The sequence below is a fragment of the Sciurus vulgaris genome, assembly GCF_902686455.1.
Source record: "Sciurus vulgaris genome assembly, chromosome: 4".
NCBI lineage: Eukaryota > Metazoa > Chordata > Mammalia > Rodentia > Sciuridae > Sciurus > Sciurus vulgaris.
This window is the reverse complement of record NC_136464.1, coordinates 72,688,958-72,705,508: the sequence shown is the minus strand read 5'-3', so window position 1 is coordinate 72,705,508 and position 16,551 is coordinate 72,688,958. Positions and strand designations below refer to the sequence as shown.

Sequence of the window (16,551 nt, the reverse complement as noted above, 5' to 3'; positions counted from 1 at the left end):
TTGCTATGAGAATATTTTCCTAGAAATAAGCAGCTCCATCATACTGAAGGAAGTGAAAATGATTCAAGAGAAAAAAAAAAGAACTAGAATGGATATATGATAGATATGTACTATAATGAATAAATCTTTCAGTTATAAATAACTGAGATTTTGAGTTTGGGTGTGTGTATGATTAATAAAACCTAGTTATCCTTAGGGAAACAATAAGTAAAGAATTTAAGGTAAGGAACTTAGTGTCTGACTCAGTGTTAAGTATCACATGAAGTGGCTAGCTATTTATATTTTGAGGATAATGATGATGACAGGGAAATTTTATGTCTAAAAAAGAGGATTATGCTAATGGAGTTTGGGTGAGTGGAACAGAATGTGAACTATGTGTAGAAGTAATTGGGAGGGAAACAATGGTTCTTGTTAGGAATACAAAGATATGTATTTGAATATAATACATAATATTCCTTGGTAGCACTGTATCCTATTTATTGTGATTAAAATAGATAAAAACTTTAGAGAGACCAAGAGGAAGGAATCTGTCATTGATACATTTTATTGACTTAAATGCTTTAAGAAATTAGATTCACATCTGGAAAATTGGTGAATAAGTTCAAGAGTGGATTTGTTGCACTTGCCAATTCCTGTGACATAAAAAATGCCCACTCTGGGAAAAGTCAAGCTGAGTTAAGAAGAGATGCACAAGACTAGCTTCCATGACTGTGGGCCTCTAGCACATCAGTGTAACAGGTTTCACTGTCAGTTCTGAATTATATACAATTATGCTTATGAGCAATATTTGAAAAGCTCTAAAAGAAAAACAAATCCCACCTAACACTTGCCATGGTCAATAAGAGAGGTGTGAGAGGGCAGAGGTGTGGTTAGCATTTTCCTCTGCTGAATGTCATCAGTTAAGTAACCATCAACACAGTACTAACACAAAGAGGAAAATTGCAGCCTGCCAAACAACTTTTGGACTGAATTAAAGGAAGGTTCTTAAAATCAGGTGGGGAGAGAAACAGGAACTGTTATCTGAAAAAGAAATCATGTTGATCTCAGTCAAAACAAGGTTATTTTGGAGTCAGCCCAGTGCTGTCTTATATATTTTCATCTTTCTAAACTGAGCATTGAGTCAGCAAAGTGGTACCACACGTGAGAAACTGATGAGGTTAGAGGGGCGACAGGCAACCAGAGAGCCTCTAACACATCCTTGTATTAGAAGTCTTTGGAAGAGTAATTTGATGGAAGTTTTTCTACTTTTAGGTCACTAGTTTAAATTCAGTCTCAGTTGATCATGAACAAAAGTGGGTGGTTGGTGGCCTATAAAAAATATCTTGATGGTGTCACCCTCATTCTTTCTAATAATGACTACCAATGCAATTGGCACCCTTTCTTTTGCTTCTACCAGCAGCACAAAAGGTGAATAGAAATGTCATTGTAAGTATTTTTTCAGCCTTTGTGCCTGAGAAATCTGAGATATGAAAAGGCCAACTCTTTTTCATCTTTAACTCACAGCTAGCATTATTCTCCTATAATATGCTTCCTAGATCTTTCTGGGATTTATTGAATAAAACCTGGGCCACCTTATGAGCAAAATTATGGCTTACCTCATAGAAAGTCAAATTATATAAAGGAACATTGTTACAGAGGATTTAAAGGTAAAACATATAATTTCTTGACAGGAATCTTACAAATCTAAGATTTATTTTATTTTCCTTTTTGTTTCAATAAATGAATCCTCATGAATATAAAGAAACAAATTTTCATTATTTTATTACATTCATGTTTCTTAATATTAAGTTTTCCAATTCTATGTCATTATAATAATTTTACCAGCTGCTTTTTCCATCCTAAAGAAGTGGTATTTTTTTCTTTCTTTAAATTCACCCAATGAATCCTCCAAATTTCCTTATTACTAATATTTTTATCTTCATGCAACTTTGCTTACCTTATGTTCTAATAGTAAATAGATAATAAACAAACTCTAATCACTTGCAGAAGAGCAACAAAATAAATATTTGAGGAGAGCCACAGAGAAGTACCTGGTAAAGCCAACAAATTTTGCCAGCCATGGGTAACCAGTGAAATATAATGAAAGGGAACCTGTTTTAGAAGTGCAGAAAACTCAGTCCATTGACCTTAAGCATCAATTATTTTTTATGAAGTTCACTTTCCACATCGGGAATATAGGCTGGTGTATTTCCCTATTCTTATATTCTTTTCAATATTATGGAATAATTCTATGGAATAATCTTCACTGATATGTAATCAGGATTGGAATGAGAACGCGCCAGTATTCAAATGGATTTGAGCAAGATGAAACTGTACCTTATGTCACTTCCTAGATTGATGCTAGGATTTTCCTGCTTTCATTACATGAAAATTTCTCCTAATCTTAAGGGCCAGCTCCCTAAATTCTCATATCTGCAAATCCTTCCATTTCCATGCAACACCAGGAAAAGATGAATTCTGTCCTCTGAATATCCATTGGTAAAACAATATGTCATGCTATGGTTCTTATGATTGTTGCAGCAAGTGACAGTTATTGACACCATATATAGCACAAACCAGAGCTGCATATTCAAAGATACATCCTTAACTGGTCAAATGTGCTTTGGTCAGGAATACATAAATAGTAAAAACCAAGATATCATCTTGGTAGTAACTCATATGCCCATGAATTTTGAACTGCAAATAGAAACCTCAGCTAAGCATACCCTTCTTTATCTAAATGAATTACACCGAGGCACAGTAATTATAAGACTAGCCTACAGTCTTAGAATAGAGTTTCCTTTAGAGTCAGAATGCCTATCATCGACCTTTGAATCTAAGGTTATTTCCCCATACAATGTTGTAGCAAAAATAAATCCAGCTGGGCAAAGACACACAAGACCAAAAATAATAGTCAGCTGCAGACTCTTTAGTTGCAGAGTGCAAAATATTCAAGTGCATGTTTCCAATCCCTTCATTTTCTCCTGTAATGATTGCAGCTAATCCCTGCCAGCCAAACATTAGTTCTTCAATTGTGGCAATCAATAGAATAGATGAGCTGTGCAAGCCCTCCATCCATATTATGCTTGCTTTCCTTTCCAGATGGAATTTTCATTCACTAGAATATAAGTAGGCATGCAATCCAGCCTCCCAAACCCTGACGAACAAATATAAACTCATTAGTCTTCGGGCTTGTCACTTTAGAAGGTGTGTGTGAGTGTGTGTACGTGTGTGTATGTGTGTGTGTGTGGTCAAACATACCTGTAGATTTAATAAAACAGCACCAATCCTCATGGCTTCGCTGATTTCAAGGCTATACATCAGCTGTGGGAAGCGGGGAGGGCTTTGATTATTTGGAGGAAGCACTTCAATGTACACTGTGCAGATGGAGTGCCTACAGAGAAGGAGAAGTGAACACGATGTCTAAAAATCTACATAGCATTTAAAGATAAACTGAACCTTTTACCATTCGATGGGTTTACAGGACAAAAAAATTTCAAACTTTGTAGAAAATAGTAAAATCAGCTTGAAAGGATGGGAAAATAAAAGCTACCTCTAAAACATAACACTTCTAACACTTCCATGAAATTATCTTAGTAAAAAGGAAAGGAATTGTTTCAGGACTTGCTTTTTTTTTTTTTTTTTTTCATTTGGATGAGTATAAATTAAAAAGTAATAGCTACATAATAAAGCTAATAAGTTAACATGCCTTGACTTTTGACTTTATTTTTTAATGCTTTTTTAATAGTAAAAAGCTTTCTATAAACATCTGGTAACAGGAGCTGTCCTTAGGGCTCTCTTCCTATTAAACCAGCAGAGAGAGTATTGATTAAAATAACGCACAAAAACAAATTATGGATTGTGTTTATTAGTTCTGTAGCTGACACAAGTGACTTAATACAAGTATATATCAAGTCAAGATCATAAATTAATTCTCATATAAAACTGTTGAAAACAAAACTAAATGGGTTTTACTGTCTCTTTAAAAGAGTATAATATGAAAAACTAAAAAATTGATTTAATTAATGCCTTTCTTGACAAATAATTTTCTTGAATAATTGGAAAATACTTTATTATTATAAGCATAAAAGAATTAACACTGACAGAAATGTTTTTGACTTCTTGAACTCTGATTTTTTTTCATAATGAAAATTGAAGAAGCAAGATATTCAAGGTTTTTAAAGAAACACTGGCTAAGATATAAATGAGACTTGTGTGAATTTATAAAATGCTAGTCCTCTATCTTGAACTGAGTATGTATTTTATGCAAACATACCAACATTACCTGAAATTTATGTTTTAACATTATTTTAACAAAATCATGATTTATATTTTAAAACATAATAGTTATCATTTCTGTTTGAGGGCTACAATTTTCTTGAAGTAGGACCAAAGTCTTTATTAAGTGCTCAATTGAAAGACATGGTCACCAAAAACATTTTTCTCAGATTAACTAAGCCATTCTACTTTTTGAAAAACTTTTCAGTGAAACACAGATCTTGAGCACTGAGATTTGGTTTTATATCTTGTCACTTTGTAATATGCTGGCATCTAAGTCGTTTCTGAGCATATCCTCAGTAGATAGATAGCCATAGAATATCAAGCATCTCTGTAAAGCTAAGTGACTTCAGATCATTTTATTCTTCCATTTATTGAAATAGTGTTGCAAAGTAAATTCATTTCAAATTTTAGACTTTTGTAATCAATAAGGTGCCTATATTCATTATTGCCTCTGAGTTAACACTTTGCTATTAAACTCTGCTAATAAAATTAATTATATATTTATATTATATATAATTAATTAATAAAATTAATTATATATTTATATTAATTATTTAATATATGAATGTATGAATTAATAAAAATAGTTGTACTTATATATACTATGTATATGAAATAATTTAAAATGTTAATAAATTTAGCCTTTAAGTGCAGTGTTTAAAATAAATTAAAATAAATGAATGTTGTCTATAAACTTATATTCATCTGAAAGTAAAATAATAGAAATTTACAAAATCTAATGTACATTACAGACACTCCCACTTCTGACATGGTGAGAACAATGGGATTTCATTTGGAGGTAGAACTAATATCCTCCTAGATGGTGACTGGGACTCAATAGCAGCACCAGGATGTATATTTTCCTTGATATTACCTTGAGAATCTTGGTTTAAGTGTATTATTTATCAGGTCACTCAGTGATTTTATGTCTTTTCCTTTTTCCTAACTGCACCTTCTCTATGCATATGTTCTGTAACATTGGACGAATTATTCTCTATGTGTACTATGTCTTACAACACTATGGTTAGTAACTATAGATGAGTGATATTGAGGCCAGGATTTGTGCTCAGACATTTGCAGATTACACTTTTGGTGCTGCCACTGTGTGATCTTGGGCAGAAGACAGAGAGGCTTTTGTCCAATGTGACTGTCTCCTTCACCGACACTTAATTGTTCCTTTATTTTCTACTTTCTAAAATAATTTAAATGCTATTTTTGCTAATTGTGTTATTTTCCTTTTTGGACTTTGATTTTAGAGTTTTGGAAAAAAATTTCATTTCAAGATCTTACATTTTCAATTTCAACATCCTAGCACTTTCCCCTTTCAATGTGTTTAAATAAACACTATCTTGAGGGTTATTTGCTTTTTAAAATAATAACTTGTTTTTATCACTGATGTCAACAGAGTGTCAGAGTTGGCTTTCCTAAATTGAATTCCAAAAGTATTAACAATATAATGATAACATGAATGCTGTAATAAATAGTAGTAATTAAACATCCTCATTTAAACTCATAATAAAACACAGCAGTCACTAAGTAAATGAATATTTTACGTAAGCATTTTATATTTACATTTTATATCCAGTTCTAAATGCATAAAAGTGGACATTCATATAACCAAATTTTATTTTTATATAGCTGGTTTGATGTAGATAAATCTCCATTTCCAAAAATGAAAACCGTTATACTCTATTCTTTCACATTTGGTATTAAAGTTCAAAGTAGAACAAAAGAGACAATGTATTTCTCCTATAATCTTATGATTTTAAAAGACTTTACATCATTTAATTTGGGTAGCTGGTTTCATAAAAGGTTATTTAAAAATCAGAAATAGTAAGTGACTGAATTAAGGTTACAAAGTTAATTAGCAAAAACAGACTAAAAAAGCAAGACTTAGCATACAAACTTTGTCCTTTTATCTCACAAGAACAAATTTAGGAAACACATTAGAGAATTTTTACTTATCTGATGTGTGTGAATATAAAACATTCTTGGTTTGTAACAGACCATCGTATTTATATTATACAATGACATAAATTATTTCAAGTCTTGGGTTCAGAATATGAAGTCACCATTTTTAATTATTTATACCAGGAATGAAACTTTACCAAGAACAAATATTTTAAGAATAAAATAAAACATGAATAAAGGGGAGGTGAAAAGATAGACCTAAGTTGCTTTAACTTTGGAAATGGTATAAATGAAAGAGATAAAAAGTCAAACTTTTGTCATGTTGCAATACTAATCAGTAATGAGAGAATATTGCTGGCATTTAGAGGATTGTACAATATACACTGTAATTTTCTATTAAATATCAACATGTGCTATAATGTTGATCTGCAATCAGTGAGGAAATGAATTATGCAATATGTTGTGTTGGGACAGCAGGATAGTTGACTGAAAAAAAATGGTGGCATCAATGCCTCCTACTGTAAACTAGAATAATTCCCAAATGCAACAAGGGTTTAAACTTACATGAACAATTGCAATCCACAAAAGCAGTAGTAGAAAATATAGGCTAATTGTAAATTGGGCTAAACCTACCAATGGAAAAACAAATGAAATTTATGAACCCAGAATACACAGCAAATGTAATAGAATTGGCTCTTAAACAGGAAATATACTCAAGGCCACTCATAATCACATGGATAAAAATAGATACTATATTTTACCCATGGAATTGGCATAATATGAATAACAATGTTTAACAATAAATGCTTAATAACAACTAGGGAAATCATATAGAATATCATTCTTAGATTTTGTAGTTGGAATTTTAAACTATACATTTTATAGTTGGCAACATAGCAGTTATCAAGAAAATTTACAATTGCAAGTGCTCATCTGTCTCACCATTGAGAATTTATTTATATTCTTGTACATATTCATCAAAGTGTTACATGTTCAACTTATTTATTTCTCTATTGTCAATATAAAAGAATGAAACTTGAAAATCCATTGAAAGTTGCCTTCTTAAACAGAATCACATACATATGAAAAAACAGTAAATAGCTGTGAAAAAATTTGAGGAAGTTATTCAGGATTCATATGAAAACACAAACCAAAAAATGATAAATTGTGAAAGATAAATATCCCAACAAAGTGTAAAAGTGTAGTCATATACATTCATATTTTTTGAAATGTCTATTGAAAATTGGAAATAATTCATTATTAAGAGGTAACTCAAATGGGGAACTGAAAAGAGAGTTGTATTAGTAAAATTTTAAACTTCTGTGTGTGTGTGTGTGTGTGTGTGTGTGTGTATGTAGGTCTGTAGTATGTACACCTGAAAACTATATATATATATATATATATGTGTGTGTATATATATACATATATTGTTTTACATTTATATTTTACATATAAATTTTAATAATTATTCACTGAGAGGTGGTTTCAAAATCTTGACACATTACATGTTTCTGACATATCTGTGACTCTTTTTGAAGAAGAGTCTTCCACTGGCAGCCTTGTTTTGAGTAATATATTGGAAACATGCCTCTGATATTTTCCAGTTCTTCTCCAGAACAGAGACTTTCATCCTTCTTCATATGTGAACTCATAATTATTTTGTGGTTTAATCTTGACTTTAGTGTCCTCTTCCCAAAATTTAACCAAATAAGAATACGCAGTTTCTGAGAATGCATTTACTCTGATTTTCTGTTCTAATTTAGATGTTTATGGGATAAAAGTATGCTTGCTGAGCCTCTTAAATTTAATTATGGGGCTAAACGGGAGCAACAAAAGACTGCATTGGTTCTAATATAAATTACCTTCTCTCTGCAGGAGGAGCATTATCCGATGCTTGGACCGTGAGCGCATAAGTCCTCCCGACTATCAGTTCCACCCCCGGAGCGATGGTGATAAGCCCTGTTGTTTTATTGATGATGAAGTCTCCCTGAGCCCCAACCAGGATCTCATACGTGATCTCCCCGTTTGACCCTTCATCTGCGTCGACTGCAGTGAGCTGGAATTGAAAATCACAACATAAATCCTCTTGGGATTCAACTTTTCACCACTGTGTCATTTTTTTTTTTTTTTTTTTTCTCTCTCGCAAATCACAAGGAGCTTGTTTTTAAAGACAAAACATAAGTGAAGAAACTTTTCTTGGCATATATGCTCTTGTTTTGTTGATTTGAAGCTACTGTATTCTGTTAGGATACTGAAGAAAGTCACAGTGGCAAAGGGGTTTTTCTTCTCTTGTGAGAGTGATGAGGGAAAACATTTGAATCTTGAAGACTATCTTTATGTTAAATAAAACAGAGAAAACCCCTAATATAAATTCTAATATCCTGTAGAAAAGTTTTGTTTTTTGTTTTTTTTTTTTTTTCCATTTCATCTTCTGTTCCTGACACATAAACACATATTTCTATAGTCTGAGATCAGGAAAAAAATAGGCAAAGTGCTCTTTATTACTGCCAACCTTCCTTTTGTTCTCATTTTTTCCATTCTTAATGTTCTTCTGTCTTATAATCTTGATCACACTGATGTGTAAAAGACTGATAAGGCCTACAGCATTGCAGTATTGAAAATGAACAGCTGTGTTTCTAATTGCAGAAAATCAAAGTCAATGCAACTCTGGATATAGTTTTTTGAGATAAAAGAAATATTCAGAGCCCCTGAATGGATACTGCATGAGTATCTAAACATAGGTAGGGCTAATATGCACATATTTATAGTCATTTTGAGGCAAAGACTATCTAATAAAACAGTATATTTGGGTTACTATATGAAAAGAAAATATTAATCCCATAAAACATTAAATAATAATGATTATGTTAACTAAGGTTTCTTGATTTCCTGATACATATATGTACACTAAAGAAGGGAAAATAGAATTCTAGTTGGAAATATAATATGCATTTCACAAACAGTCACACAACTTTCAGTTTTCTTCATACCAGAATTTGCATAGGAAGGAAAATGGATGAGATTGAAGCATGGGAGAAGACAAAATATTTCCACTGAATTAAGAAAGCATACATAATTTTAACAACCAGTAGAAATCACTTTCTTATTTAATTATCTTTTCTTATGTGATTCTAATCCCATGTTTTGCTTCTATAAAGGTAGTAGTTTTTTATATTTCTTAGACTCCATTGGGAATCTGAGAAATGCTCTGGGGCACACTGTTTTCTTGATACCATTTTAATGTACACATTCACCTTGAAACTTCAACTCAGTTTCAGGGAATGCCATGGTAATTAATGGCCATTTGAAGGTTCATTTTTAATAGTCCCCAGAAATGTAAATAAAGCTTTTCATATACCACACCCCATCATGATTACAGGGATATGTGGTGCATATTCTATTTCTGAATTTACTATATATCGCATTTAGAGTGATATTGTACACAGAAATAGCAGCAGCAAAAATAATTGAGAAGATAAAAGGAAATTTGAGAGACTGGGATTAATACAGCTAAATCCTGTGACTGGATACTTTAGGGTGGACAGATGTGACTGCCAGATGAGAAGACATTTCATGAAATAATTCTGGGATGTACATGGAAATGACAGACATAGACCTTAAGGCAAAAAAGAAGGAAACTATTCACAGAAACAGCCAAAATGAATGATGTATATTAATGAAGTGCTGTTCAAGTCAGACAAATACATTCTTTTTTGTGTGTGGATAAAGTTAGATAATTAGAGGGAGGGGGTAGCAGAGGAGATATCAATTTTGATTATAGTAAATGACTTAAGAAAATTGTCTCAGGAAATCTTAATTAAAATTTAGCTCAAATTGGATTCAATATTAACATTCTTCCTGGGACTTAAATTGGCTAAAGGAATTTAATGATAAATGGCAACACATCAAGTTAAGAAGAGGTGTTGAGGAGTGTGCTTCAGGGACATGGGTATTATGGCTGGTCTTATTTAACATTTTCATAAATGAGGTTGGAAGGGAAGATAAGCTGAATGATAATTAAATTGAGGAAGGCACCCATCTGGGAAGTACTGTAAATACCGCACAGAACTGTGAAGCACAGGCAAGAGAAACACCCTTAAAATTGCGCAGCCAGCCAACCACAGTTATGGTATCATATTCAGGGAACACAACTAGTTCCTCAGAAACTACTAGCAGGTGGAAAGTTTAAAAAATAAACCAAAAATGAATTCTATATTTAGGTTAGTTAAATAGCTTTCTACTATTTTTTCAGTCTCTTAGTACTAAATAATAAAAAATAGTTTAAGAATCAACATAATTTTGAAGAAATCATTGATGGTCCAAGGTAAGAAAAGGGAGTTGAGATTCTTGACTCTGAATACCCAACCAATAATAATGTATTTCATGCAAGCCAAGGCACTTTTTTAAGCCTCAATATTACTACTGTAAACTTTTCCTTCTGTAGTCTATTCTCGACAAAGATTGTACATGGGTAAGGAAAAGGGTTCCTGTCAGAGGGATGGACTGGCTGCAAAATAAAAGCTATGAAATTTATTTATCAGAAATAAAGACAGAAGACAAAATTTTCTTAGAGCAGGGGCCTGCTGATTGAGCTGTCCAGAAGGGCCTGGGTCTAACAAAGGAAGGAGCTCAGGTTTGCTTGCTTTATTTATAGTGACACAGATCAAAAGCAACCAGTGGGAGCTTCTGTGAAAAACAGGATGGGGGGTAGAGGTAAGCAAGTCTTTTGGCTCTAGCAGGTCACTCCCACATCTGATGCTTGAATCTAAACTTGAGCTGCTAGCTAACGCAGGATAACTGCATGAGTCAGGCATTCTGGAACAGTCATTAGAAACTATGAGTTCCTGAGGCCAGATATTCGCGGTTAATGGCTTGAACTATGCTCAGTTCTCATAAAGCCATGGATGGCTCCCCGCAGTCTATCATAGGATGGTGGATAGAGCTTTAGATGCTAATTTTGCAGCTAATTATGGTGAGGATTTTATTCAATTACAACTCAATGACTCTGACTGATGCCAGTGAGGTGGAGGTATATGAAGCTCATTTCTAATTGGTGGGGGTATCTTCCTTCTAAATTAAAAGCATTTGGACTCATTTACATAGAGAAGATGAATTGTTGCTTACAAATTCTCAGATGAAAATAATATTAAGCATGTTTTTAATTGTTTTATTTCAATGACATTTATTTTTCATGACATATCACAGTTCCTTTCATGAAGTTTAATTTTATCCTCCCACGATACCTTCTTAATATTCTAAAATGTGCATATTCCCGATGCCTCCTGTTATCCCTCACAGTTTGAAGAAATTAAAAAAAAAAAAAAAAAAACCCTGATTTGTCCCTGTTCCCTTATTATTTCCAGCTGTAGTTTTTCTGTCTTCAAGTGTTATTTCCTGGTTCTGAGAAATGCTAAAATTTTATGTGAAAGAATGAATGACATAAAGAAAGTTGAATCAAAATGAACAAAATATTTCATCTGTAGCCTTAAACACAAGGATAGAATTAAAGTCATAGTTCATATTGAAAAAGTACCAAGACCATATAGTATAAGAATGTGAACATGGTACTTAACATGAATAAACATATTTTCACTAGAAATAAGTATGGCTTAGCTGAAAATGAGTGTGTTGATCATTTGATGTTTTTGCTTCCTGGGTATCCTGGACCCTTACTTCCAGTAAAAACCTCCCATTTTCCATTGGGATGCCATTCATCACTTTCACAAGGGCTGACCCAGCTCCAGTGATGGGAGTGAGACTTGGGCCCTGACTCACCAATGTTCCTGCTGCTCCTCTTGTCTTCAGGTACCTATCTAAGACAAAGTTTCTCACGAAATGAAACCATTCCAGGAAATAGGAAGAATATCATTGATAACATGGTTTTCAATTATTCTGGAAGCCAAATTTACTATTGAACTTCCTTGATATATGCATCAGAATTTAATTTAAAAAGTTAATTTAACTTGAACCTATGTCACTTCAAACACAAGAATACTATATTTTGTAGAAAATGATTTAATGATTTTTTATTCTTATTTTGTTTTTTAACTATCTGTGTAGGAATATTATGATTTGAGATCTTGGTATGTAGTGCCATGTGATCACTTATGTGTTGAACCATCTGTTATGATTTTGATTTGAGATTCCCTCAACAAAACCCATGGACTAAAAGCTTGGTCCCCAATGCAGCAAGGTTCATAGGTGGGGCTTTCAGCAATAATCCGATCAATAGGGCTCTGATCTCACAGATGAATTAATCCACTGCTAGTAGAATGGACTACCAGGAAGTGGAACCTAGTGTGAGTAAGTAGGTCAATGCAGGCATGCCCTGTTAAGATTTGCCTTCTCCCTTATCCCTTCCTCTCTCTCTCTCTCCTTCCTGGGTGCCATGAGCTGAGGCGCTCTCCTCAGTCATGTTCTTCCACCATGATGTTTCTTCCTTGGAGACAGTCTGCCATGGACAGAATCCTCTGAACTATGAGTCAAAATAAACTTTTCCTCCACTAAGTGGTTCTTGTCAGGTATTAGCAAAGCTGAGTGACATGCCCTCTTTGAGAAATGTACAATTATTCATATAAAATGGGCAAAGATTTTACTATTAAGTCAGTAGTGTGGCTTTTGTATAAAAATCAAAATGATGCCTGTAATCTCAGTGACTTGGGAGGCTGAGGCAGGAGGATTGCGAGTTCGAAGTCAGCCTCAGCAAAAGCGAGGCACTAAGCAACTCAGTGAGACCCTGTTTCTAAATAAAATACAAAATAGGGTTAGGTAGGTGGCTCAGTGACCAAGTGCCCCTGAGTTCAATCCCCAAAACCTACCTGCCAAAAATCATAATGAACTATTAAATGAATGATAATGAAGTAATAAACATTTTCTATGTACCATTTTCTGTACGATTTTCTCTGTTTGAATTCTAAATTGAAGACTTATCCGTATTTTAAAATGTGTCATTTTTGTAAAAGTATACAATTTTTAAAACATGTTTTCAATATCTCTTTATTATTCAGGATGACTGAATCAGAAAGGCAAAAAGAAAAATTAGAGCCACTTGAGTAGTATTTGATATATTTAGAAGAAGATAAAACCATGAATGCTCAAGTTTGGCTTATTTTACAATGAGGTTGAATAAGCAAAGTGCACTTTGAATTGATCGTATACTACAGCATGTAAATCTGAGTTTAAAAAACCCTGAAAAATACTGCAATCTTTCCAAAGAGTTATAGAAGTAAACTACAGAGACCACTTGGTATTAATGCCAGATATCATAATTCAGATAAAAATATGTAGAAAAACATTTACTTAAAAATAATTAATGCCACCTACAGTGTTCCCAGGCAACATGGTGGAATAAAGTATAAGTTAAAATTGGTAAATAATACTGGACTTTTAATACATGGTGTTTTGCAACTTACTGCCAGATGAGAGAGATTTTTAATACTAAACAAAGAAATCCATATTGACATGTTGTGACAAGTACAATTAAAAAATGAGCCTAAGGAACCATGAGTGAGTGATCAGATAGCCATGAAAGCCTTTCTGGCATGGGTTACACTTAAGATAGGATATGAAAGATGAGATGATTGAAGAAAATGGTTTAAGAGCATTTCATGGAAAAGGGAAGGGCATATGTGAATGAAGTACAGTTCTGTGCGGAGTAAGGATGTTTTGATCAACAACAGACTAGACAGACAGTGGTGGTTTCATGAGATTATAATGGAGCCGAAAAATTCCTATCACCCAGTGAAGTTGTGGGCATTATAACTTTGAAATGCAATGCATTACTCATACGTTAGGGGTGGTGCTGTGGTAAATAATGCTCTGCACTGCCTACTGTATAAAAGTATAGCATATACTATTGTCCTTAGTTCCTAACACTTGATAATGGTAATAAGTGACTGATACTGATTTGTGTTTATTTTATGTGCTATACTTTTCATCATTGTTTTAGAATGTACTTCATCTACTTGTAAAAACATTTACTGCAAAAGAATATGTCACTGTGTGCCAATAGCAGCTTCAAATGTCTTGTTTATGTTGTCTTTTGATTCTACATTGAGTGATGAACATTTCGGTTTGATTATGTATACTCTAAGTTTGCCCAGTGATGAAATCATCTAACGAAGCATTTCACAAAACTATTCCCGTTGTTAAGCAATACAAGGTTCTGCTAAAACATTTTCAGGGAGGTTGAACATGATGAATTGGAGAAAGAGTAGCATGCAGTGAAGTTGCTGAGATCGGTGGAGGCAAGCTTGTGCTAAGAGAGTTTAGAAAACACTGCAGCAGAGTTTAAAACTCAAAGAATTAACTTATAACTTACATTTGATACTTATGTATGGTTGTCTCTGCAGTTTCTTTTCCTTTTTTGATTTTTCTGTTTGTGTATGTGTGTATGTATGAGTGTGTGTGTGTGTGTGTGTGTGTGTGTGTGTGTATTTATGGAGGGCAAAGAAACTGGAAGAGAGTGATATGATTTTAGATAAAAAGACTGCAAGAGAAAAACATTGAGATAGAGGTCAATTATTATGATGATGATTATTATTGTTACCATTATTATTATTTGAGACAGGGTCTTGCTAAGTTGCTTAGGGCCTTGCTAAATTGCTGAGGCTGGCTTTGAACTTTCAATTCTGCTGCCTCAGCCTCCTGAGCAGCTGGGATTACAGGCATGCATCACCACACTCGGCTAGGTCAAATATTTTTAATGGTTCTTATATATTATGAAAATCATGGTTGAATTCTACTGGTCTCCAAAATATGGACCAAAACATTCACACCTGATTTAGATGATAAAATGGATGTGGAGACAGAAAAATTTTGGTCAACAGCATAAATAATAAAATCAAACATTAAAAAATAGAAGCCATATTGTTTCTGTGATATAAATAGTTTATATTCATACCACAGTTTTCTGTTGGTATGGGAAGGGATTTTCTGATTCATATAGACACAAATTTGGAATTTTCTTCTGTTCTAGAAACTGCATACTCTAAATGTTTGTTGACTAAATTTGACAGTGTTAGAATGTCAGGCTAGGGTGGGATAAGGGATTTGTGTTCTACCTTCCAATGCATTTCACCTAGATAATTTAAAGGGTAGAGACAGTAGATCTGGAATAGGGGTTTCCTGAAGGCATAGTCATTGAGGAGACACTGTTATTCCCAGAATCTCAGATCTTGTCTGGGCTTTGTTGATTCAATTTTCAGGAACAGTAGGAAAAAAAATTGTATTGCGTTTCTATGCATTGACTTCCATCTGCTTCCAAATAAGTCATTCTGCTTCCTGTTATTCTGTATTTTGCATTTACTAAGGTTTTTTTTTTTTTTTTTTCCCCTGTTTGGGTATTTGTAAAAGTATAAGAAAAATAATTCTTCAAGGTTTGTGTAACAGGTTGCAGAATTGCTTTTACATTGAAAAATATGTGACATTTAAATTTTCTCAAACAGTATCACTTTATTTTAATTTAACAGAGCAAGCATTAGTACATCAACATGCTATTGTTTTATGATTTTATTAGATGTATGTTATTGCCTAATATAAAATTTAGTCATAAAATGAAAACACTTGCATAGTAGTTATGCAGAAACTCTATAACTTAAAATTAAAACTTAAAAATACTAAGTTAGAATGAGAAAAAAGAAACAGCATTTCCCCCTATGAATAAATGTATTTATATTTTGCTTTCTTGTTTTTATCTACTTCATCATAGAACTGTCTAATTTCCAAATTCAAAATTCTCTTCCTTCCTTTATACTACACATCTGGTCCCACCACTACATCCTCACTAAAATCCACTTTTACAGTGGCAAAGAGAAGCATATTGGAGACAGAACTTTGCCAATGGTGATTTGGGTATATCACATAAACATTAGTTAAAATCACTGGTTGCCATTAAGCTAAGCAAAAGCAGAAATTGCTTACCAAAAACCCAGGCTGTAGACTGAAAATAAGAATCAATACAAAAACTGTGCTGAGACATTAGGAGCTGAACAGTGAAAGAAGACAGAGTAAGCAAATGAAGTCCAGAATTGTTATATAAAAAATTCCTTGGGGTCAGAATTCAAAACCCAGAGTAACTATAATGTCCAGTTTAAACAAACAAAAAAATAAATCCTGAATATTGTTAAGGAACAGATTATGCTGATACCTGTTAAAATGATGAGGAAAAGTTCATTCAGGACTACTCAGGTAGGTGTCAAGACTACCACAATAGGGGAGAGAAATGGAGGCTCAATTCAATTCCAAATACAGTGAAGACAGCAGAAGGAGGTAGCCAATAGAGCCAAGATGCAGAGTGAGGGGCTCAGTACATGGAAAATTATTAATATAAGGTATCTATTATTGGGAACTTCTTGCTAAAACAACTTAGCAGAACCCTTG

The 16,551-nt window shown here is 33.3% G+C and overlaps 1 protein-coding gene across 1 annotated transcript in view; it reads right to left on the bottom strand.

The window, feature by feature from the left end:
• PCDH15 (protocadherin related 15) overlaps positions 1–16,551 on the bottom strand; it is a gene marked incomplete at its 3' end in the record, with an annotated part of 922,351 nt that overhangs the window by 255,215 nt on the left and 650,585 nt on the right. Inside the window, exons 14-15 of the mRNA XM_079136109.1 lie at positions 8,034–8,227; positions 3,241–3,373 (exon numbers count right to left, since the gene is read on the bottom strand). Coding sequence (XP_078992235.1) covers positions 3,241–3,373; positions 8,034–8,227 — 327 coding nt within the window. The remainder of the gene's footprint in view (positions 1–3,240; positions 3,374–8,033; positions 8,228–16,551) is intronic.